The sequence below is a fragment of the Diadema antillarum genome, unplaced genomic scaffold (genome assembly GCF_040938485.1).
Source record: "Diadema antillarum isolate AM-2024a unplaced genomic scaffold, OU_Dant_1.0 seq00000897_RagTag, whole genome shotgun sequence".
In the NCBI taxonomy this organism is placed as follows: domain Eukaryota; kingdom Metazoa; phylum Echinodermata; class Echinoidea; order Diadematoida; family Diadematidae; genus Diadema; species Diadema antillarum.
Window position 1 is genome coordinate 410,083 of NW_027271758.1, and position 26,084 is coordinate 436,166.

The 26,084-nt window shown below is 39.1% G+C and overlaps 1 protein-coding gene across 1 annotated transcript in view; it reads right to left on the minus strand.

Annotated features, from left to right (window-relative positions):
• The window catches only part of LOC139741026 (probable G-protein coupled receptor CG31760), a 139,150-nt gene that overhangs the window by 7,647 nt on the left and 105,419 nt on the right, over window positions 1-26,084 (minus strand). Inside the window, exons 7-8 of the mRNA XM_071651615.1 lie at window positions 6,711-6,849; window positions 3,942-4,047 (exon numbers count right to left, since the gene is read on the minus strand). Of these exons, the coding sequence (XP_071507716.1) occupies window positions 3,942-4,047; window positions 6,711-6,849 (245 nt within the window). The remainder of the gene's footprint in view (window positions 1-3,941; window positions 4,048-6,710; window positions 6,850-26,084) is intronic.

A 26,084-nucleotide genomic window follows, 5' to 3' on the forward strand; every position in this document is an offset into this window, starting at 1 on the left:
AGTATTGCTTTCGATGTGGGAAATCACGTTGCGTTGAGTTGAGAGAAAAATAAAAGTTGTGAAAAATGTTTAAAAATTCTTACCTAAATCAATCTCGAAATCTTGAAAAAAAAAGAAAATCACCGAAGTTAACCAATTTTCAATTAGTAGCAAGGTCGAATTTCACTCTCCAAGGTTTCCTGGAAAAGGAAAAATTCTTAAGGATGAAATGACCATGATCATCATCTGCAAACGACTGGAAAGAGGCTAGAATGGATGCTTCGAGTGTGCACGTTTCTTGCATGACTAATTATAACGAGGCAAGTGTCAAGAAGTTAGCATTCCGCCACTGTTTTTTTTTCTCTTTCTTTCTATAAATCGTGACGCCAATTTGATTCATCGATCAGCAATATTACTTCTCCAGGTCTACCATCAGGCTGAGGGATCTTACTTCCAATACATCATTTCTTACAGTCTAGAATTATTTCATAAAGCATTTTTTTTTCAAGATATTGATACTGCGTAGCTCAATAGTGCACATTCTCACCGTCTATGAAACATCGTGACGGTAAAAGCCACACGATATGGCACATCCGACATTTCGTTGCCTTTTGGCAAATTTTCTGTCTTCGCTGCTGCACAACAACCGTGATTTGTATGGTTGACGATACGTAGTTCGGGTAGAAACACTGATATAGCCAATCCAAACTGCCCAAGGTCTCAAATAAGTTTCGTGAACAAGGACAAGAGTCATGGTAAATTTAGATACACTCTACTGAAAGAGCTTAATATCTCTGTTCCTTGCTCTAAACTTGAATTGCAGTAGGTTTGTTTGTCTTTCAGCGTGTAGTTTCTATCGTTGCTCTTACCAATTTGCTTGCAACGTGAGACGATGCGAGCTTAATCTTCGCCTGGTTCTATGAACAATATTTGGATGGATCTGATTGTTATTCTTTCATGGGATTTAGATCGGCACGACAAAGAGATTTTCCGTGATGAATGTAATTCTTTTAAATGGTTCCATACCAAACGATAAAGATGGAACCTCACTCTGAAACTGAAAACTAAAAAAACTCGAAACATCTATAATGACAATCTTATGTATCTAGATTTGGATCAGAGGGCGTGTTTATGGAACGCGGTTATTGCTGACCCCAGAGCGAAATCAAGAAATTCATCAAGAATTACTCCCGTTTCCATCGACTCCTTAAGGCGATAATGTGCACGCAAGCAGCTGCCTTCGCTGAGATGGACGAAATGATTCGATTCTTTATCCGTGAATCTCGGTCCCATGCAGCCATTTTGACATTTTCCATGCCAAAGGTTTGCGAAGAACGACGTATGGAGCATTTCGTATGACCCCAGAGAATGAGAGTGAGAACGAGACCAAGGCTGAATTAATGAGCAGCCGATATCACAATTTAGCTAGGGAAAATGAAAAGTATAAGAAGATATAGATAGATATAAATATGCAGAGGGGGCAATACAGTTAATCATGAGGGTCGACGAGTTTGGAGGAAGTATGGGAATAATCATGGCTGCTCTGGGAGGTGGTGGAGAAGCACGACCTTAATCATTAAGGTCTCCTCAAAGTCAAAATAACCGTTAAGCAGACGACTTGATTATGATGAGTCCAGCCGCGGGAATACCGCGGTGTCATGTTCTCGATTCTCGTAGAAGGGTTCCGATTACTGATACAGGCTATTACAAAGAGCAGCGGGCGACACGGATGTAAGGCTGTTCTATTTCAACAAAACATAAAAAAATGATATCTTGATTTTGTGTCAGAAAATCCCCTTCGAGCCTGTCAACCAATTCCTGGCAGCTGAAAAAGCAAGTGAGATTTTGTGACTGAAAGTTTGTGACTGAAAGAATGCTCTGAATGATTACTTGCAAGGACGTCGGTGATAATGAAATCTTTCTTGGTCAGAGAACGACTTGAGTGACCCTGAAATCTTCTTGGTCAAAGAATAAAAGACGCCTCATATAAATCATACATGCTGACATGTTTTTGGTCGCCGCCGGTTTGGCATTTTATTGTGTCACAGTGTGTTGTGTTTATTTTGTTTTTGTGTCGGGTTCCTGAGTTCCTGCGTTTCCTGAATTTACAGACTGCGCATGATCGACGATAGCGTAACTGGCTCCACGATGAATGGAAGTTATCAATCTGGACACGGAAGAAAAACTCAGCACGCTACCAAAAAGAAAACAAATTTGTAAATTTCTTAGAATTGTCTGTTGGCTTTATCCTTCACACATGTTGTGTAGAGGGCAAAACAATAGACCTTATAAAATGCACACAGACACACGCATACACACACACACCACCGCCACCACCAACCAAATAATGTGCCATGGCTTAATGTGTCGACGATATTTGGACAGCAGACAGGATAAGGAAAAAAAAAACATAAACGGAGGCTTTGCCCCAAGAGTGGAATGAAGCATATTAAGGGCATCTGCTGGTCAAAAACTAAAAACACTTTGACAGAACAACCCAAAGTGAAGATCCCCACCAGGGGAAAGGGCGCGAAATATTGAGATCAATTTGCACCGTCTGCTATCTTGCTCCCTCTTCGTAAAAACAAGCTTTGTGCAGTCATCCGACATACCCAAATATCACCCGCAAACACCCTCCCAGGGGAAATTTAGGGCGGACGCCAGAAAAGTGGAGGGGAAAGGGTAATACCGTATACATTAAGAAAGAAAAAACAACCACCACAACAGCAAACTGATTCATTGAGTGATGAGTGCGGGCACAACCAGCCAAAGTATCATAATAAATCCTTTTAATATGTTACAATTAGAAGAATGAGGAGATAGAAATTATGCAATCATCTTCTTCTTGCTAAACGCAAAAAAAAAGCAAAAGCGTGACTTTCTTTTTGTCTTCCAAGCTTGGTTATTGTTTCAGGCAATTATGTTACAAAATGAGTATTATTTTTGTGCATTTAAACTAGAAAAAAGGAGATGGAATCATTTTGCAATTACTTTCTTCTTGATAAACTTATAGAGGGAAAAGTGTTCCTTTTATGACTGCTTTCTTGCTGTGACATACTGAGTATCTGACTTCAGGGAAGTAGTCGGGAAGCGGGAGAAAAGCGGATTGTCAACGATCTTTGGTAGATGTGGAACAAGTGTCAAGATCGATTCAACCACCTTAGCATATATATATATATATATATATATGTGTGTGTGTGTGTGTGTGTGTGTGTGTGTGTGTGTGTGTGTGTGTGTGTGTGTTGTGTATGTGTGTGTGTGTGTGTACTGTACCCATGATGTTTAATATGTAAATATATCATAGGGACTGTTTGAAACTGTAATATCAATGCTGCGTCTTCAGGCCAACTATGATCAATGCCCGTGCAAATTCCTATGTGAAGCCTTTACACTATGCACAGCAATTTCGTCTGGGTGAATCCTAGTTTAGAAAGATGCTACAGATTCAAATGAAACCTCAATGGCTGTGTCAATATTGCATGCAAATCGAAATTATTAGACTCATTGATAATGGTGATGAATAAGGTCGATTAGCGATAGCTACCTGTAGCAATGACAGCAATTCAAAACAATACTGAAAGTAAGGGTACTACTACTACAGTATCCACTGATGACAAAGATTACAACGTAGTAATACTGCCTGTATAATATGACAGGCATGTATTGTTATGTGTTGCGAAGTGAGACGGGGTAGAATGAAGAAATTCGTTCCTTGATGATTCATTGCGGACGCAGAGGGGGTCTTTATATAGAAAAAAGCACCACGTGATCTGATTGAGCTCAGTTTCACAATATATTAATCTAACATTTGCGCAGCTCAAGAGCGTCAGTCCTATTGACACTTCTCCCTTCAAGAAGATATACAATTTTACGGGGTTACTTTGAAGTCTATAAACAACAAACAAACAAACATACAAACAAATAAAAGCTTTGCCCCGGATATTAGTTGAGACCTTGCTTACCTTGCTCCCAAAAAGGAGGACTATAACAACCGTTGTTGTCAGCTGACTGTAGAAGAACCATATGAGATACAGGACGTCAGGATTCGCCAGGTCCTGGAGGAAGAATCTGTCGAAAGAACAACAAAAAACATTACATGAATTAAGAATAAAGTATTATATAAACATGTATATATATATATATATATATAAATATATATATATATATATATATATATATATATATATATATATAGATTGTCCACAGACTATACATAGTGATACCAGCATTAACTTTCACGAATTGCGAAATTCCTCTTTCTACCAAACTCTGTTTTTGTCAGTTTTTTTTTGCGCTTTCTGTATTCCCACATAACATTATACGCGCTATAAATACTCGCACGTGTACAATGCAGATAAAGGGAGAGAAACTGAAATTCCCCCCTCTTTCTCTCTTCTAGAGGGAGAGAGGAAAAACTGTTCCGAGAAGTATATGAAATTATCTGCAATATATTTAAAAGCATGAATACATATTCAATAGAATATATAGTATATAGTATATAATCTATAATCGATAATATATAATATGTAATATATGACTATATTCATACATAAATGCTTTGCATACTACTTTTATATTAGGCGACCATGCTGCCGAGCAGTAGGCCTACATTGCTCAAGATGTGCATCAAGATGTGGAAAGTTTCGAAAGGCTGTGGAAAAAAAATAATAAATCGGTGCATCAATGCGGAAATATTGCCAGAAAAGTATGGATTTGCTCTGACGCAACTCGACATTGACGCCAGGTGCAATAACTCGAAAGCTGGAAGATGCATCATGTGACAGCCAAAGTGCTTCCGGACACGAGTCCCCCCCCCCCCCCCCCCCCCCACGGGCCGCTCAACAAAATTACAATAATAATATATACCACCCTCCCGAGACAGACTGTGAATGCTTTTTCATCACGCTATTTTAAGACAAAGGCTTCCTTTATCGCAGCGAAGGGCGTCTTCAGTTTCAAATGCCCGTGCCAACATGGTTAAAGCTGCAGCACTAGAAAGCACAGCACTGAAGCTGCGCAAAAAAAAAAGTGCTACTTAGAAATAATACGCAAGGCAATGCGGGAGGCATAAAAAAATGGACACACCTCTTTTTTGAAAAATGAAAGATTGGGCTTTTATGAGAAAGATTTTATCTTTTTGTTTGGGTGGTATTTAGTGAAGAGAAGAAATGTGACATTCAAACAGTGCAACATTTGAAAGTCGTATGGAGATCGCCAGAAGTAGCAAATGATAATTGCTCATTACTGTCTGTCTTTAGTGTCAATGACCGCACTCCTGTCAAAATCTGACAAACGGAAGCATCCTTCATGGACCTGCTGTCTTCGCGCCCTCGGCGACGCAAGAGGGCGTCGGATCACCGCAGTTGATGGCTTTGAGGCATCACTCCTTTCAGCGGTAGGACTCTCTATAGCCACACACATCCCATCTCTCAAGCCGCATGTTTGACTAGCGTGCTTCCGGGATTCAGATTTTAAAGTCTGTGGATGTCCGCGTAAAACTTCATCCGTATTAAACTGTAAAAACACTCTTTTGCTACGCGGCCACAATACGGCGTTGTCAATGATATTTGTACAGGAGGGTGCGGTTTCGCTACGTCGCGCCTGTTTGTTTCTTTTGTTTTGTACCGAGAGTCTTATCTGTCTTCTTAACTTTCGCTGATGTTTCTATTAAACTAGAAGTGCTGATCTTGTCTCTACAGATTCGTGACCTGTTTCGGCAAATTTGATGCTGTGAGCTGAGTCTAGTCGACGTAAGCCTAGTAGAGAACCAACAGCTTTTTATCTCATCAACATCGCTACCTTAAAGTGTTTATCATCTTAATATGCCGACGTCACTTTGTACCCTCAATCTTTTCTTGCGTGTATCTTCCTCCCTTTTTTTCCCTTCCACTTTTCTGCTTTTCCCTTCTTTTCCGTCATGCAGTAATTCTTATATCATCACAGCAACAGCTACTACTTCTAATTTTGCTGCTGCTACTACATGTACTACTAGTACCACACTATACTACTACTACTACTACTACTACTACTACTACTACACTTGTACTACTACTACTACTACTACTACTACTACTACTACTACTACACTTGTACTACTACTACTACTACTACTACTACCACTACTACTACTACTACTACTACTACTACTACCACTACTACTACAACAACAACTACTACAACAACAGCTACTACTACTACTACTACTATTTCCACATCTACCACTTCAAGATACAACTTTTAATTACAATTTTTAAATTCTTCATCACATCCCCCTGTAATAGTTATGAGTATCATTAAAAGTAATGGTTTGCTAGTATCATCAATATCATTTCCTCCCGGACACCAGAAAGTTTAGCATGAAAAAAAAAAAAAAAAAAATCTCTCACGTGTATTCTGTGAAATGGCATAGCAAATATTTCGGTACAATGCTTATATTATCTTTGCTCGATTTCAGTTACAACTGATATACCTGTTCATTCTCATCGGGTGTAAATTCGTGTTATATTTCAAATGCGCACTTACTGGAACCCAACCCCCCCCCCCCCCCCAAAGAAGCATAATTATTTCTTGAGAATATGACAATAACGACTTGAGCATAATTCAGATTAGTAACAATGAAGAAAGGCAAAAGAGGCTATCATTACCCCCAACAAGTCATCATCGACACTAAAACTGACAGGATTTCTTGAGAAAAAAAAAGAAATAATGACTTTGAGATAAAGATGACTTACGTTGCAACACAAAGGAAGAGTGATAGAAGCGTCTCATTGTATATCGCCCAACTTATGAATCTACTTTCGTTGAACTCTGAGGGCGCTTTTCTCACCACGTAACACAATCTGATTCCCCAGAGGAGTAGAAGCAGCTCGGCTGTGTAGAGAAAAAAGAAGGAGAAAAAATGAAGTAAGAGAGAAACGTCAAAACCTTACAGCTTTCAAAAAAGTAATTCAATTTTTACAATGACAACAATAATACGAAATGATTGCAAGAGGTATAATTTACATGATAGGGTCAAGTGGTCAAGTGGTCAAGTGGTCAGACGTTCCTTCCAAACCCTCGAACGTCTCTCTTGAGTTGATCCAGAATTGGCTATGAAATCTAACACATACATTTTACATATGTAACGCTATGATATAGTACTATTGACTAAGAAACACCCACTCCAAGCAATCTAGACGCGCTCTCATATCTCTATCGATTCACGCCGATTCGTAATGAGCTTGATCGCAAAAACGGGTTACACGGTATTTTAGACACCTTAAAGAAAGCACATTATCAGACAAAGCAAATCTGTCTTGTATTTTAGTCCCCCTTTATAAGTTTTGTCGTCCCCGTCTCGTTTAATGTTCATTCGCCTGTGTATGTGTGTCTGTCTGTTACTCTGTCTTCTTATAGGGCTTCCAGACTTTTTTTTAATCTGACTTTACTCCCAACCTTTTTTCCCCTTTTTGCATCAGTTCATTTTCTATTGACATTCTGTACCTGAGGGGCCCACATTCTACAAGCATTGCCTTTTTAGTGGGTCCCTCCATTTTTCGATATTTTGTGTAATGTTATATCGTCTATATCACTTCAGTCAATTTTCATTACAACATATTTGTTACCCCAAGGTTCCACAATTATGTTTTTTCAATTAACTTTGTTTTGATTATGTGTAACCTTATTCTCTGTTACCAAAGAAAGTGAAATGTTTATGTTCTTTTCGGAAAATGAAATAAAGTTTGAATTGAATTGAATTGAATTGAAAAAATTAAAACCTTCCTAGGGATACCTCACTTGTATATGATATAACAAGGAATATATTTTCTTGTAGTTATGATTAAAAATATCCCATATTTTCGCTCAATTCCTATGTTCTTTTGCAGCTTTAATTGAAAATATCTTATATCAACAAGAGTGGGGTAAACTTGTATTACATTATATACGCTCATATTGATATTCACTTCCCCGAGTATTACTCGCCAAACCATTCTGGTCACCAGCGCTACCCAAGTTCTGTCTTTGTTTGAACATTAATTTACAAATTGTTACGTCGGGCTAACTTATGCATTATGTCGCTTTGAAAGCAAGTGAAGAGCCTAACCAACTGAGGAAAAAGAAAGATCAATGATATTGTACCAATGCGTACACGAGCTAGTTACGAACTGGCTTATTACTCAGCTATACTTCTCTTGCTCTTCTGGACCGACTTCCATACCTCTCCTGACCATCATAAAACTCATGATGGCGTTGCCTAGATACGACTTTCCTGTTTGACACCCACCATCTTCTTTCCGGGTCACATTTTATGACAGCTGCACTTCAATTTGGCGCCACCTTTCGCTGTGCCTCCCTTCCCCTCTTCCCCGTCCCATCTTGAGTCCCCAACCCCCACTCATCCCCCACCCTCCGTCTCTTCACCCTGATCATTACCCTACCCTGGCCCTCTCTCAAGCCGAGCCAGCTTGCATCACGAGTACTCATCAACCGGTCCACCTGCCACGACTCTGTCGCTGAAAAAACTTCTTCACTCGATTAAATAGGAAGACTAATTGATTTATGTCAGCGATACCTCGCAAAGAGTAAACTCTACCGCGGCGCCGCGGACCCTCCCTTGTTTTTACCAGCGCTGGAAACGAAAATACGGCGCAGAACGAAAAGTATACACGCCGCACTCCGCGAACTCGTCCTTCTCTACCCCCCCCCCCCTTCTCTTCGTAACATATTCCATCGTGTACACTGAATCTTGGCTATTTACGTGGCTTGGATATACACGATGAAAAAGTACGTACTTCTGGGTAGCTGATGGGATTTTAGTCCCTTGCAGGGTTCATTCTAAGCCTCCAGCGTTTTCTTCCACGTTTGTTTACTGTAGGTTCTGATCGTTTACGATTCGGAAATATAAACTAAAAAAAAAAATAGCTATAGCATGCTGCTGATGAGGTTTTGAGCTTCTCGAATGTCTCCGTAAATATGAAAACATCTCAACTGATGGCATATATGCACGCAAATCAGTCCTTACTCTCGAGAGCGATGCACCAAAGCTGTGCGGACTATAGCATTGCAAACGTTGCTTCGAAATAATTCGTATGAGGATGGAGTTTTATAATAATAATATGACAAAGTATCATAATATCTGCAGCAGACATTACGTTAACGTATGGAATCTTACATTGTTGACTGGACAAGTTATATTTTGCACGTAATAAAAACAAACCATGGAGGCATATAGTTTTGAAAAAAGAAATGACATGAAGCTATAAGTAGCAGTCGCCTGTAATCTTTCACCTTGGATATAGAATGGTTTAGGTTACTCTGTGCTTATGGGCGAACCTACTTTGGGCTGACCTACATAGCGATTTACATCGAGGAAAGCTGAAAAAGCCTACATTCATCATCGCTGCACAAGGGTTTGTTTTAATTTTCCTGCTTTGACGTCACAGACTGACAAGTGTTGGGGACGTATCGGACGACACATTATACTGCTAGAGTTTATTTTGAATGTAGAAGATAATGATTAAAGCATTTATTCGTACTATTCGTACTTCGTATTCGTACCTATAGTATCTGTATGTATACGAGTGCGGCTCGAAGCCTTGTCGACATACACGAAAAAATGACGTACCACGATGACACTACCAAGAGAAAATGAAATATTACGTTACGATGATCTGCTTATTTCTTGTGGGTTTTGCTACAAATGATCTGTGATTGTTGTTTTTGGTTGATATTCGTATAGTAGGCCTATTCGGTAGTGTTAATTTTATAAAGTACTGATTACGCATTCTGTATTATCACACGTAGTATTGAATTTATATATACGGCTAGAAAAGAAAAAGAATATGACCTCATAAGGTTTCTGCACAATGTCACGTGTGTAACACATGAAGAGAATGATGTGTGTCACAAGAATGAATGCCATATTATTCTGTCCGATTCAGAAGACATTTGAACATTAAAACCCACACACACACACACACACACACACTCAAACCACAGCAACAATTCCAACCGGAACGTTCTCCTCCTCCTCCTCCTCCCCCCCCCCCCCCCTCCATGTCACAATATGTGGGATGTTCGTAATGTCCTTGCCGCCGAGGCTCAGGTTGCATCTGCAAATACGAGAAAGTCTACGGGAAATCTTGTTTTCGGGACCGATTTTTGAGACGCGAGACACGATTCTGACAACAGTGACGACAGAGTCATTATTTGAAAGCGACACTGATGCAGAATATGCAAGCAACACGAAATAGATACTAGCGCCTGAGTTTGGGACTGTGAAACGCACGTGGTGCCAGTATCCATCATCGTATCATGGCAAACATTTCGGCCTGATGCAGACGTGAATCATTATATTCCGCTCCTTCCAGACAAAGCTAAACATTAATCTGATTAGACGCATGCATTTTCTGTTCATTCACGTTGCATATCATTTCCACGATGAGCAAGATCGTTAGAGCGACAACGTCTTCTTTGACTTATTCTTTTTCCCCCTTCTCTTTGCGCCAATAAAATACTAGCACGTCATCCACGACATGAGGCTCATCAAATTGGCAACGTTGGGGGAATTGATTGCGTAGAGCGGCGCTTGCGTAAATTGGGTAAAGATGATAGATGCTTTACAGTGGAGCTTATTAAACGATGTTACGCTCCAGCGAGCACACGAGCTATCAATTCAGTGGAGAGTAGGAGCGACTCATCATCATGTTTGCTTAGCGCGAGAAGCATATATACCGGTAGTATATAGCATAATATTATCTTCACCCTCGCAAAAGCCTTTCGGTGTTTTATCCCCGGGTCTGTAACCACTCCAATGATATCTCTCAATTTGCCCATAGTGGTTAATCATCCATTTGGTATTCAAAACACGAGTCATCCAAAAACAGCTCAATTAAAAAAAAGTACCGAGTATTTACCATAACAACGCTGTCGTGATATTAATATTTTCGAGACCCCCTTGAAAGTAAAGGCCACTGGAACCTGCAATCTGCGGTACCCCACACACTTCGATTGATATTCTGATCAATGATAACTCAACAATTCCATCCATGAAAAGCACAACAATCTGGCGCGAAGGGAACGCAGGAAGTGGGCGAGAACGGAAATACGATACGTGGAATTTTTGGTTGGCAGTATATGACATTATTGTCTATAAGGAATTGTATAAACTGTGACAAAGACTTGGTCTTTTGTCGTTGTTGGTGAGTAATGCTTATAGGTTCTCTTCAGCAGGTCCAATATCAAAGTAACGCACTGAGCGGAGGACTATATCTGTTTTATTTCTCGTTAATTGTGTACCTAATGCAAATTTCAAATTTAGAATCAAAACAAGGTTACGAAAATCAACACACCTTTACAAATGCACATAGACTGTATACCAAAGAAACAAAAGAAAGAGGAACCGTCTACCAGAACCCGGAACGCAGTTTGGGTATATGTCTGTTCGTAAATATCATGATGAAAACGTAACCATACATCCATCATGACAAGCAAGGTATGAAAAATTTCTTCGTGTTCCTCGATGAAGCTCGGTTTTACGTACTCAAATACAAGAAACAACTTCACACGTTGTCTTTTATGTTACTTGCGTAATAACTTCCTAGCTATAAAACGTAAATCCTTTTTTTTTTCACTCTTGGAGACATCTCTCCTCTAAATTTGATTACGACATCGTGACCGTGCAAATATTGAAATCATATCACGCACAACTCTCCTATTCCATGTCAGATCATCAAAGCTAAAAACTCTACCATTGTACATTCATTGCACCCAACTTTAGCCATGAATTGACATCCTACTTGATTAAAGTTAACAACACTGGACGATTCCATCTGAGTGGTACATGATGACTCATCAAACTGACTTCTTTCTATTACAGAATTGATGGTGGAGACAGATAGAGAATGAGAAAGAGAAGAAGAAGAGAAGAAGGAGCGAAAGAATAAAAGAGCGAGGGTGGGGGAAGGAAATTAGAAGGGACTGGGGTTGAGAAGACGCTACCGGTGAAGACAACGCGAATGTTTGTTTGAAGATGTATTGCCAAGGGTTTTGAACCGGAGAAAGACAAATCGGTGATTCGTGGTAATAGCTGCGAGCACTTTTTCCTCGTTCTTTCTTTTTTCCCCTCTGTTTTCTTGCGCGACCACATAAACGTCCCCGTTGGATGACTGATGCGATTCCAAGCAATCACGGAGGTTATTAAGCTCGCAGTTATTTGCGCGCGCAAACCCAAACGACTGTTTAAGTGGAGCAAACGGTAATCATGAAATAGTTAAGGAAATAATGCTTGGGAATACAAAGGAGATATAAGGGAAGAGAAGAGGAAAAGATGGCTAAGATATTCATCTATCTATCTATCTACCTATCTATCTATCTATCTATCTATCTAGAAATATATTTATAGTTTGGGATCGAGTAGAATTTGCATCACGTGACAGTCATTATTTTTGTCACAGTGTATGTCCTTGAACTTTCACCGCATATTTTGGTAAAGGAGTTCAATGCTTATATTGATGCACTTTATATATACCTGGGTGTCAGTTGTATCATCTCCATTTCTCCACCTTCTTGGTTTGTCGCTACATCACGGTAAAATAATGATACCTCCGGTCAACTTTATTCGGTTAACTATTCTCACAACAATCAGCCATTGAAAATTATTCCGGCGCCCTTCTTGACACAACTTTAACTTAAAGGCATTGTTTACCATTTGCAGAATGAAACAAAAACCCAGCTTTAGTGCTGCAAAATAGTTCTGAAATGTCAGTTTGGGATAGAAACAACAAGTTGAAAAAGTTAATTAGTATAATCATTGTTAAGTATTGTTAAACATGTAAAGTGTGAACAATGGTTATAATAAAATTGTTTCTAGACTAAACTGTCTACAGTTTATGGTTTAGCGAGAAAAATAGCGATATCTCTTTACATATTATGCTTTATTTCAATTTTTTTATATGGTAGGATGTTTTGTGATACAACTGACCTATGCATATGCATCAAATGTGATAAATCGAATAACTGCTCCCAAAGGTAAACAGTGCCTTTAAACTACAATGTTATAGCGGCCAATTGGCTTCCACGATTTCTTACTTTTTGTGTTTGTTTGTTAATGATGTTTGTAGTATTGCGATTATCTACTTCTACGTGAATTTCCACTTGTCTTCATTCAAGGGGCCCCGTAACACATTAGGGGGAAAAGCAAGCCCTGGAGGGCCGCTTGTTTCCTGGATTGAGGCCAGAGAGGTATTTGTTTTGTTTTATTTTACCGAGGAAAGGGTGTGAGTTGTGAAGGATGTTGTAGAATCCTGGGAAATGCATCTCAACAGACGTTCGGTAAAAGTCTACGCCAACTTGTCGCTTTCAACTCACCAAAACATGATGGGTGATTATGATAGAGCCATACTAAAATGAGGATTATGAAATAATCACTCTTCAACGATAATTTGCAAGTTAACATTTGAGAAGTTAATGACAACTGGCATTACGACCAGATGATAAAATCGTTCACGTAATAACATCTTCACATTCCATTACTTTCAAAGTCAACCGCTAAGACTCCTCAGGTACTGTCGAGAGGTTTACGTAAAGTGGGAAATGATTATTGGTTTGGATCTAACAAAGTGCGTGTCAAAATTAGCTGAGCCGTTGTTGAGGGCTCAGTGGATTAGATCCACGGGCTTTCAATCTTGAGGTGTGTGGTTCGAGTTCACTAGAAGCAGCGGCCATGTTTGAGGGGTCATGTTTGAGAAACAACAACAACAACAAACACAAAGACAAACGAAAGGTCTCAAAATCACATTTACGATTTTGCGGAGGCGATCTCGAAGGCTCACATATTTCGTGTATGTTCTGTCCTGTCAAACATATCTTCACATCTCTCCGAAAATGTTCAAGGCCGCTGGATTTACAACCTCAGCATTCTCCCTCGATGTGCACTTAGCATGGAAGCGAGGTTTCACTTCACTGGATGGCGCGATAAGAAAAGCGTATCGTACCGATGCACACTCAGTCACAAGTACTACTAATGAATTTACAGCGTCCTGTGACATCTTTGAAGTAATGCAATTGGCATGGAAGTGGGTTTTCAGTTCAGCGGAACTTACTTTCGAGGTATTATTGAAAGAAAGCTTATCATTACCATACACGCCCCATCACACATGGTAACTTTTTCAAGGTCGAATGTTATGCGTAGTGACACTCAGAGATAGACATACTGTACGTACATACATACAGACACACACACACATGCGCACAACATAATTATGATCCTCCATTCTCTGTCCTTATGTGTCTTTCTCAGTCAATCAATATATTTCTATTCATCTTTTGAATCCCTACAATTTATCTTCCTTTTCTTTCGTCCTTTTCTTTATATCTTTGCACTATATCATGAGAAAGAGAGAGAGAGGACAGAAAAGACAGTAGACAGGAACAGGGACAGACAGACCAGACAGGACAGGACAGACAGGGACAGACAGACAGACAGGGCAGACAGAGGGGACCCCAAAGGTCCATGTTTAATACCTGGCGCAGACAGCGTACGTAGAGATAATCAAAAACAGCCGGCTCTTTAGGGCCGTCTTACGACGAGGCCCCCGGTTTGCATAAAACAAACATCAGCGTAAGTTCATGAAAAAACAAAACTATGGCAATGACGGGCGATTACTTTATCGAAAAGGAGAAGAAATAAAAAAAGATACCGACCAGCATTCATCATATATAACTCTCTCGGACATCATCTCCCCAGCAAAAGCACACGTATATTAACAATCGCATCAAATCATGATCATGATCTGCCCTCTTGATTTGACTTTATATTGAGATGGAAATTTCATCCTAATGGCATTTTGTCTGAAACTTGACGACGTCATCAGGGCGACCATGATGAGCAGAGCCTTTCCAGAAAGCTTTTCGAAAACCAATTCCCTTGACCGGCACTTAGTTTCTTAATTCTCTCTCCGCCCACAATCCACTCTCGTGCGCTTAATTCATTGATCTTAACCTTTTTGCTCCTCCCTATCACTAATTGTAGTACAGGTCCCAACTGCAGCAAAAAGGACTAGAGGTCATCCATGTTATTGAAATTCAACAGGGGGATTAAACCCTCTGCCTGCTATATCCATTTTCTTGTCCATTGGTTTGTGTGCATGGTGTGTGAAATTTGTGCACATTATTTTGACTCATTGGCACAGAGCTTGAAAAGAGGGCGCACTTCATGGTCAAACACAGTCTGTTTCCAACAAGCGTATGGGTTTTTGTGAGCCTTATTAAAGATGATGATATATCCATGGTAAACCTATCAGTTCAATTTCAGTTAATTTTTATATTTCCTCGATGATAAAAAGACACATAAAAATATAACAAAAAAATAGAATAATGTATGATGTCCCAGCTTGGGTGTACAATGAAAATAATGGGGGATTGCTATTTTTATTGTATTACATACATGGAATGATAAATGGACGGTCAATTTATACAGGTTTTTTCTATGAAAAAACAAAGGTGAGGGCTAGAAACAGCATGGTACCGTTGTTTGCAGGATTGGCATGCAAAGTAATTTTTCATCGTACCGTTTGTTGTGGCTTTCAATGGAAAGGCAAGATTTTTAAAGGCCATGGTGAAGATAAAGAGACCTATACTCCAGCACCAGGGGTAACGTTTCTAGGAGTTCATCAAAGCTGAAGAGGTTATTAATGAGTGACCGATGGAGAAAGGCTCTTGTAGTAGTGTTTTTCGGTATGAACAATGCATTAGTCTTGAAGGACAAATGATGCCAATAGCATAGCGTCCGAGGCTTCGTGAGCTAAATTGTTTCCTTCTCTGCAGTATAGAGCGTAGTGCCTTAGTGTTGACGGCGAAGTACTAATGATGAAAAGGTATACCTCACGATGGACAAGTCTATCTATTTCTCTACTGGCAATATCAGGCCTCAGTTTTTTCCCTGGGGGCCTTGAGGGCCAAGCCATCATTCGTGTTTTGATGGCACCAACAAAGTCAGGGTTTGATATAAACAAAGGAGCAGCTGTTTTTAACCCTGGTGCCGTTTGCGTTGTGTACTCATAATCTTGTTCAAAAGCCTGCAGTGGGGTCTGTGGGCGTACCAGCCACCATGTTGCAGGTACACTGTAGTACTTGTACCAGGTACCAAGCGACTAGTAAGCAGGTCAATCTGGTTGAAATGACCTGACCTGACAAAAATACAGGGGAGTAAAGGGGATAGAAGAGTGAAGTTAGAGGTGCAGAGTTTCACGTGGACTATTCCCGTGGCGCAAATACGGGGGTTTTACGCCATTCCCGCCAACAGGAGGGTCCAAAGGACCCTCCAGTCGACACCGATGAAGTCTGGCCTTACCAGGAGGACGGGTTGCATGCCTATACCGCACTTACCCGCAGATAGGTAAACCTATAGCAGGGCAGGAAGTTCATCTGAAAAAGAAGGTAAGAGAGCAGCTGATAGAGTGAAGAGAGGAGAGGAAGCAGATAGCTCGCTAGGGAGGGTGAGGGCGCTTAGATCGTCCACTCTGGTATAAAAAACCCGCCCATCTTTACTCTCAATAGTATAACCTGTCTGCGATGCAGAGAGCTTGATTTTTTGCTCGCTGTAAATGGTAACCTACAGCTCACGTATACGAATCAACATACTTGTCTGAATGTTGAGACTGTTGAGCACATCTTTCATTTATAGTTTTTGTTTTCACGGGGAACGAGTCGATCCTATTCTCATACATGGAATAATCAGGGCGATTAGGGAAAACTGGTGCGTTTGTCTACGAGCTAATGAGGTTATGGGAAATAGACTCACATCGTTTTCTTCATCGCGCGGAGCTGCTTGTGATTAGTCCGAAATGAATATCTTGCCTCATGCCGTCTTATTTTGATCACGTGTGGCAATATCAGTGTGTGCGTGTGTGTGTGTGTGTGTGTGTGTGTGTGTGTGTGTGTGTCAGCTAGACAAGCCGAAATACAAAATAAAACCAACAACATGACGAGCGCACATGGAGCCACTCATGCTAACGGCACTCCGTCCTTGGGGGGCTAAATACATTATTTGGCTATGTCTGTCTGCTGCGTTTATAATCACTTTCTGTATTCATAGTCTGTATTGGTATTATATATAGCCCCTATGCTTTTGGACGCCAGAATGATTCTTGGATAAGCAGTGGTATTACCGGCATAAACAAACGCTACAAAATGGTGATAAAATCATGCTAAGCCAAAACGACGGCATATAATGAAGTAAAAGCAAAAAGCAAGCCCTTGGCGTGTCTAGAAATTCAGTTTAGAGAGCCAGTAATCTTATCTGTCAACAAACAGTTTCTAATCAAACAGGCTGATTATGTTCATTATGATAAACAATCATATTTCTTTTTTTGTAAGAACCTGATGAAACACTTGGATGACGTTCGTAATGATTAATAATGATCAGTGGAATACCGAACGTATAAGAAAAATATATTTTGCTTATTTGATTATGGCTTTAATTGCTTTAATTATGAAAAGAGGATCAGCAAAAGCCAAATCCCAAACTGATTTGGGAAATAATTTTCTAATAAACCACGAATAATCACAGCCTGAAGATTTCAATGCGTTTTAGGTTGTGAAGTTATGAATGCCTATCATTATTGGTATTATAATAACCAATATGGTTATTACAATATTAGTACATGTGTACTGCTACTTGGGACAATGAATAACAATAATTGTCATTATCATTATAACCATTATCATTATTATTGTTATCATCATTATCATTACTACTACTACTTCGGTCATTGTTATTACAGTCATCACTGTTGTTATCATCATAATTGGTATAAAGTATTTCACATTCATAAAAATGATAAAACGAGACATGCAAAAAAGAAAGAAGGAAGTATGACACGGAAAAACAAGAAACGTTCTGGACCCGATCACTTCTTTTTTTAAGTGAAACTTTGCCCTATTATCTATTTTTTAAGTTGACTCTAATAAAAAAAATGATAAAGATATTGATCACAATCATTTTGTAGCAGTTACATGAAGTGATGATGTATCCCAGCCACAGGTCTCACTATATACAGCAAAATCTGCACTCGAGTTTAATTTAGTTAAGATTAGGTTTGGTTCTAAAGGACATTTTGCAGAGTTATACATTTTGATTTGATTTTTGAATTGATTTATTTGTCTTCAACATAATTTCTACATGAATCAGAATTCTTTTCGTAATACCTTAGAAAACATCAATATACAGATTACATCGTACATACTTCAAAGGAGAAAAAAAATACATGTATACATTGATTCCATTACCAAAATATATTGTATTACCAAATTTGCAAACAATATATTATCGAAGAAATTATGCAGAAGAAGGACTGCCACTATAAGCGGATGCTTGAACACGTGGCAGCCCATGAAACCTATCTACATATACGTATTTAGTTTAGCAGAATGGAGAACAAAATCTGAACATATTATAATGCATTCAGTTTTCATATTCTTGTATACGTAAATACTAATAAAGAATATGACAAATTATGATTATGATGAAAGGGTGATGATGAGGAGAACAAGAAATGTGATCATGAAGGTGATGGTGATAAAATGAAATGGTAGACACAGAAACATTGTGTACAATTTTACATTTGACACATAAATTAGAATAGCTATAAAAGATGAAAAGTTACAATTTTATACGCCCTACGTTTGGTTATTTTTGTAGTTCGAAATGACGATTTCATAAATAGGAGGTCGTTATTACCACCGAATTATTGACCAAAAAGAAAAAGAATGATTACTTTGTATACAAAAGCCATTGACAGCATTGTGAGGCACTGCTTGACTCGATCGTTTTCGCGAAAAAAAAAAAAAAAGAAGAAATCGATCAATTTCTCCATCCTCGAACTTCTTTGTTTTGGGGTGGAGTTTTCTTATAGAGGAAATAAAGTCTCAAATATGGACCTAATATTTGGAATAAGGTCCTGACAAATCGGATTTGATCCGTTGATTCTTGAAAACCGACCCTAATTTCCAGGGACCTGCTTTGAGCATCATTGCATCTATTCTCAATCTCAGTGCCATGCAGAAATGATATGAATTTCTCCACCCCATCCCCACATACAAAAAAAAAGAGAGTGAAACTAGTTCACATGTAGATTAAGAGAAAAATAAGGACCTGGAAGATTTGAAAACAAAAGGAAAAAAGCCAAAGACAGATTGTCGTGGTATTAAATACATTTGTGTCACGCAAACTCTGGCTAGGGAGAGAGAGAGAAAGAGATATTATATCACAAAACTCTTCTTATTGGTTGTTGCTCTAATTGTGGTGCAATCTTTCATTTTGGTCGGATCACTCATACTTGCACAAAGATGATTGAACGTTAACGTCCCACAGGTTTATAGTTGACCTCGATCTATAAGTTGGGGCAGAATTTCTGGTTGGTGTTACTCAAAACAAGACCAAAACAAAAAAAAAGGAGAGAAAAACTAAAGAAAAAAGTTTTTCGCGTTCTAGCGTGATAAACTTTCTCTCGACTGAAATTTATGGTATTATCTGCTTCGGGCGCGGTGAAAGATGTGTGTTAATCTCTACACTGTTTCTCATCTGTTTCCGCTGTGACACTCTTTTACGCCATCGCCACCTGAATTGCACCCTTAGGAGAACTCCCTTAACGCCCTGCAGAAACAGTCTAAAAGATCTAATGTTCATGTTAACAAATAAAAAGGTCACTTTACATACGTGTAGAGCAAGAAGGTGCTTATAGGCTTAATCAGTCTCCAATGCCGCCCCTCGAAAATTGAAGACCATTCAGATCACAAAATTAGTCTCGATATAAAACGGAAATGACCCTTTTGTTTTGTTTATTTGCTGGAGTTTGCAGGGATTTTCCGTGTCTGTGACCGTATTGTTTGTTTGTTTGTTTCTTTGTTTGAATAAGTGTGAGTGTGTCATAATGTCTCATGCATTGTTTTACTTGTGCCTCTTCCTCTTATCCCTTTTTAATCGTTAATGTTTCCATAAACTGCAAGTATGGTATGTTTTATTGTAAAAGAAATGACCTGCATTAATTTCGCATGATCTGCATTAATTTTCCTTGAACATGCAAAAGTCACATTGAACTCTATTCTTTTCATAGGCAAATGTCATACTGTATGTATATATATATGTATATATATATATATATATATATATATATATATATACATATTGTATACTTTTAACGGAAATGAAATAAAATGAAATGAAATGTACACACGCATGCAAAGACTCATTGTTTTCTTTTTGACACAGGGAACTTGCTAGTTGTACAAGAACTGCCCTCAATATTTCCCCATATTCCTTTCTAAACTCATAGTGAATTTATGATGATAAAATTATGTAAATCACGTGTATCTATTATAGGTATTTGTACGTGCAGTGGATACATGTATTATACTTTTGTAATGTATTGTTTGCATTTGCACTTGCTTCATGACATTTCATCTTCTCGTATAGATTGACTATGGTACTTTGCAATTATTTTGTATCATTAGGATACGGAAACAAATAAAATGAAACAAAACGAAAGAAAAGTGTGTGTGAATTCGCGCGTGTACGCAGTTAAAGACACAGGCACCTGTTCGTTTGTCTGTCTGTTTGTGTATGCGTTTGTGTGTGTGTGTGTGTGTGTGTGTGTGTGTGTGTGTGTGTGTGTGTGTGAGGAGAGAGATGAATCAACAGGATGATTGTATGGGACGATGAAAGAGATGTTGAAAAGTTTATTAGATGGGCGTGAAGATCCCTTATGATCACGCACGCAAACAAATTATGTGCCATCGATACGTACGTGAGGGGCAGAATAAAAGAATAGCACGCCCATTTTACTTTTAAGAGTTACGACCTCTTTGGAGTGCTAAACTGACGTTAGTTAACCCGGTCAAATGGCTTACAGGAGCGTAACAGATCAGAGGTGTTCATACCGAAGAGGGAGATAGAGATGTGGAAGGGAGTTGAGAGAGTGACTTTAAAGGGTCGTCAAGATTGAAGTCTTCTTATTACATTTTGTAATTGCTTACAACCCCAGGACTTTCGTTGGCTATCTGACGCGAGCATTCTAATTGTAGATCAAGTCAACTTCCGAGGCAGACAATAAAAGGTGTTATTTCATTCATCTATATACTACCTCATGAAATTAGATTAAGACTTTCTTTCCTTTTTTCTTTTCTTTTTTAGTTATAATGGCGGGAAGAAGGTAAAACTCGCTCATGGATAGCTACATCGACTCTTTCATCTTTCACAAGTTAAAATGAAACAAATAAATGGAAAAAAATTAAAAGAGCTGGGGTTTTTTATTTTTCTTTTTGGCCGCAAACGGTGTACACGTGATTGATGCTTCACCCAACCCCTACAGTCAATGTTAGCTACCCCCCCCCCCCCCAAAAAAAAAAGAAGAAATCGATTACAAAACTGTTTTGTGATTCATTAACACTTCTAAAGAAACCGGTTTGTAAGACAATCGGATTCTCAACATGTTTATGGGTGGTAAATATTGGCTGCTAAAAACGCAAGTACTCTGTGAAACCGACCTCACTTTTAGAATAGATTCTGTTGGTTTCTTTTTAGATGACATAAAAAACTAACAGTGTCTTGAAAAGTTTTTAGAGACCAGGGTCCCATTTCATAAAAAGTTGGTATGGTAGCAACTCTTCATGCAGTGACAAATCTGGCAATGATAAGAATCCCGCTACCTGATTGGCTGTTGCTACCGGAAGTTGTCCTTCTAGCTACCATTGCTATCCGAACATCTTTCGTGAAATGGACCAAGGTGGAAGAAGAAACTCTGCCAATCTTAATTTAATATACATTATAATTTTTTCGGATATTAATTCCACCCATGTGTCTGCTTCAGTGAAAACCCCAGAGATACCAAATGGAATCAAGAGAATTCTCTTTGTAACCCAGCACAGATAGCCAAAATCACTCAGTTATAGAATCGCTATGGGACATGATGCTCTTTATCGAGAAGGACGAGTTCAATCTATTAAAAGGTGCGAATGTCGAGTGTGTCCTCAACGTTCCTAGCGACTGCAAGAACTACGTGCACAAACCGGTGCAAACTTAGACCCCATGTTTGCCTAAAATGTGACATTCTCGCTCCCTTCTCCGCCCCCCCCCCTCCCTCTCTCTCTCTATCTTTACCACGCTAATGACTTTCGGCTGCCAAACAGCTATCAAAGGTGATCAGAGGCTCCTGTATCGTCGCCGTTTATCACAATTAAGCAATCGCAATTAATAAGGTACCAGGAATCACCCCGGATATTGCCGTCCGGGGGAAAGGAGGGGGGTGGAGGAGGGGGTTCTTACTCGACCAGACAACCCCTGCACCCCGAAGATGGATGTTACTTGTTTCTGTCGCATCCTGTACCGAGCCAGCTTAATTACATTGATCGATTCGGCAGCGATTGTTGTTGACGAAACGAGATACCAAGGTGCGCGCAAGTTGGCAAAGTTTCCTTTCCACTCCATTTTTTTTTTTTTACATTTTATAAATAGAACGTTGTCAACTTGTACTCTTCCAGCCTCCACATCCCGTAAATATCTCATTTGTTTATTCATGCTTACCTTTTTTTTTTAATGGTCACGAGAAAAACCAAGGATAAAAAAAATGTTATATCTTTCGAGATTATTGCATACAGATGCCATCAGTGGATGACCCCCTCAGCGTGGTTCACGTCGCCGAACAACTGAATTCATCAATGTCAATAAACTCGATAGTGGTTGTTGATTTCGAGGCAACCCATTAGGAGTCAATAACACGGAACATCAGCGTGATTCCCGCTAAAATCTAGGGAAATCCAGTACCACAGATAAACCCGGAATTCAATGAATGTCCCACAGTTAGGAAGCAGACGTAAATCACGAAGAAAAGGGCAGCATTAGTTTATATGTTGAATTAGTTGAATAAACGGAATTTATAGTAAGTGTTGAATTGACAGGTGGAATACCATGAATCTAGCAGGGACATTTTCTTTCTGTTCTCAGAGGCGATTACCAGTTACTTAACACCTTGCTTGCTGTGTCAACAACGAGTTTATGGATTACCATTATTTTGTATGGAGGTCCCTTCTTTGCAATACCTTTGGAAGTGACAATTTGGCAGAGCGCACAATTCTGTTAATGATGCATCTAGTAAAACGTACGTCTAAAACATTGAACATGGAAAGACAAACAAAGATCTGATCAAGTGGATTTTGTACTAGTATACCGTTCATGCATGCATGATAAAGCAAATTAAGTTATTATCGGTATTGAATAGTGCATGATTATAACTTTATCTGGGAAAAGGTGAACAGCAGAAACGGTAAGTGATTGAAACGGATGCAGTAAGGTGGTGCTAACGAATAAACGACTCTTTCTATGGTTTTATCATTGCTTTACAAGTTTGACGCTATCATCATTTAAAGATCGAATAAAAAGAGTTTTGCAACAGACGGTAGCGTGTTTCATGTCTACACAGTTTTAAAGATCGGCTACAAATATGATCTAGAGAAGATATGAACCCTTTAGCCGGAAAAAAATGAAAGAGGAAACTCAGATAAACAGAAGTGAAACTCAATTCTTTTGAAGAGACTAGAACTGAGGCTAAACAATGTAAAATTGATCAAGGTCTGTAACATAAAACAAAACGAACACACACATACACGCAGACACACCACACAAAATTACATAATAATATCATATGACACACGCATACAACCTTACACACTCTGTTTCGAAGGGTCCCCACTGTTTATTTTACTTTTTTTTTTGCTAATTTTTAGAAGCGTTTTGTGTATCCAACAAGCTCGCCAGAACAAAATCGTATATTTTGCCATACAATGTCCCCTGTACCCAAACATGTAGCATATGTAAGGACGCATATTGCAGGAAAAAACCCAACAAAATACATAAACACACATACGCACATACACGCAGCCCCCTCCTCCCCCCCCCCCACACATATAACGACCTCATTCTCATCTCCTCCCCTTTAAGGCCGCTTTCCCCCCCCCCCTACCAATTCTTCTTTCTAACCATCTTCCTGCCTTCGTTTTCAATAGGAAACTCCTGTGACGCTCACACCCATCCATCAATTACAGTGTGTCAATAATAATCGCCTGAGCTCCTTTCTATATAAGGAACAAGAGTCAAAAACGATGTGGAATAGGGTAAGATTCGTGTCGTCCATTTAGAAGAAAAAAAAATAATAAGAAAGGTATAGAATGCCAGCTAATGTGTGCAATGTCCAGCATATTGCTACTCCGCTCTCTCGACTGCTCTAAGCAGTTTCAGGAATACGAGCATATAGTAGTGTGTGACTGTGTGTGTGTGTGATGTGTGTGTGTGTGGGGGGGGGGTAGGGGGGGTCGGGGAGGGGGTGGTTGATGGAAGTTGATTGCGGAATACATGGAAGTTGATTGCGGAATACATGAAAGTGATGATTCTCGACGCCATTTTCACCTGTCCGATGAGACTGATAATCAGAGGTCATGCCTTCAGGCGACATCACGAGATGCAAGCCCAGCGAAGGGCCGCGCCGTTTGCTTGTTTGCAGAGATTATTTTATCCCACAGGCAATTCCCGCCATATCATTGAAAACTTCTGAGGTTTTTTACGCTTTCAGATTTTTTTTTAATCCTCCGAAAAAAAAGGATCGATCTTTATTAGATGCGAAAATTTGTTAGTGCTTTGTTTAAACGCACATATAAACATACACAGGAACCCTGTGGAAGAACAGTCATATTTTGCAGATAATGACTGAACGGGCAATCCCCCGTTTCTTCCAACTGTACGTATACGGAATATATGTGCAAGAGTAACTTGTGTGTATTTTTTTTTTAATCTGAAGACGGAAATAAAAATAAAAACAACAACAACAACAACAACACACACACACACACTCACACTCACACACACATAAATGACAATGCCACTTATATCACCTTTGTGGTAGCGTCCACACACAAAAAGGAAACTATCGTTTCTTTTTTTTTTTCAAGCTAAATCATGCACCCAACAGGTGAAATATTCAAAACAACAAAAGAAATTTGGAACATCATTCCTGTCACGGGCATCAATAAGATGGTCAAAGACATGAAAAATAACAACAGTGTTTATTCCTCCTGCCTTGATTTTGCGTTGAACGAAAGATGGAAAATAGATGCGTAATGAATTCTATCTTCTGTCAGTCCGTTCGTTCAACTTATGTCTTTTTTCCCCGTCGGCAACGAAGCGGTGAAGCTGACGAGTCCAAAGACATCTATCAACGAAGTCTTTGTGAAAATACATTTTTACAACTACGCATAGAAAATGAATACCGGGTAATGAATTCACTGATCATACTCAGTGTAACTTGCTACCAATGTGGCATTCTATGCTTTCCGTTATGTTTGTAAGGAATGTTGTTTCCACAAATTAATTTTTGTAGTCTAAACATTCAGCAACGCCATGAATCAATCTGCTTAAAATGGAACATAGCCAAATTTGCTGACATATTTTCTATGTAGATCGCCTTAAAAGATAATTTCCTATGAATTTAAATTCAATCATCTTCCATTTCGAAAATGGCAACCCATACAGAAGAAACGGTAATGCATAATCTGAAAAAAAGTGCAAATTTGAAAACAGTGCAGTGCATAATACGCCCACTCTACAGTGTAGTGAAAATATATTTGGCATTTCATCCAAGTGTTTACAACTGAAAGAATGCCATCTAAGCTAATCCTTTTTCAGTATTGAATATGGTGTGACGTTGTATTACATTCATGATTTTAATTTCACTGAATGCTCACAGCGTTACGAGGGAGCAGGGTTATTTTATATGTGACCACATCTTACGTAAGCGGCGCTACGACAGGGGATTCCCCCTGCTATCTGTGACGTCATGTAATGTATAGGCGTCATTTTTGCAGATACACTCCAGTATTTTGACGGGTGAATTAAGGTATTGTTTACCATCGGGAGCAGTGATTTAAGAAAAAATGTTCGAGTTATCACATTTGATGCATGTGTAGGTCATTTGTATCACAAAACATCCCAAAATCTATTAAGAAAATGGATTAAAGCCTAAAACATAAGGAGGTATCACTATTTTTCTCAATAAACCATAACTGTAGACAGTTTATTCTCG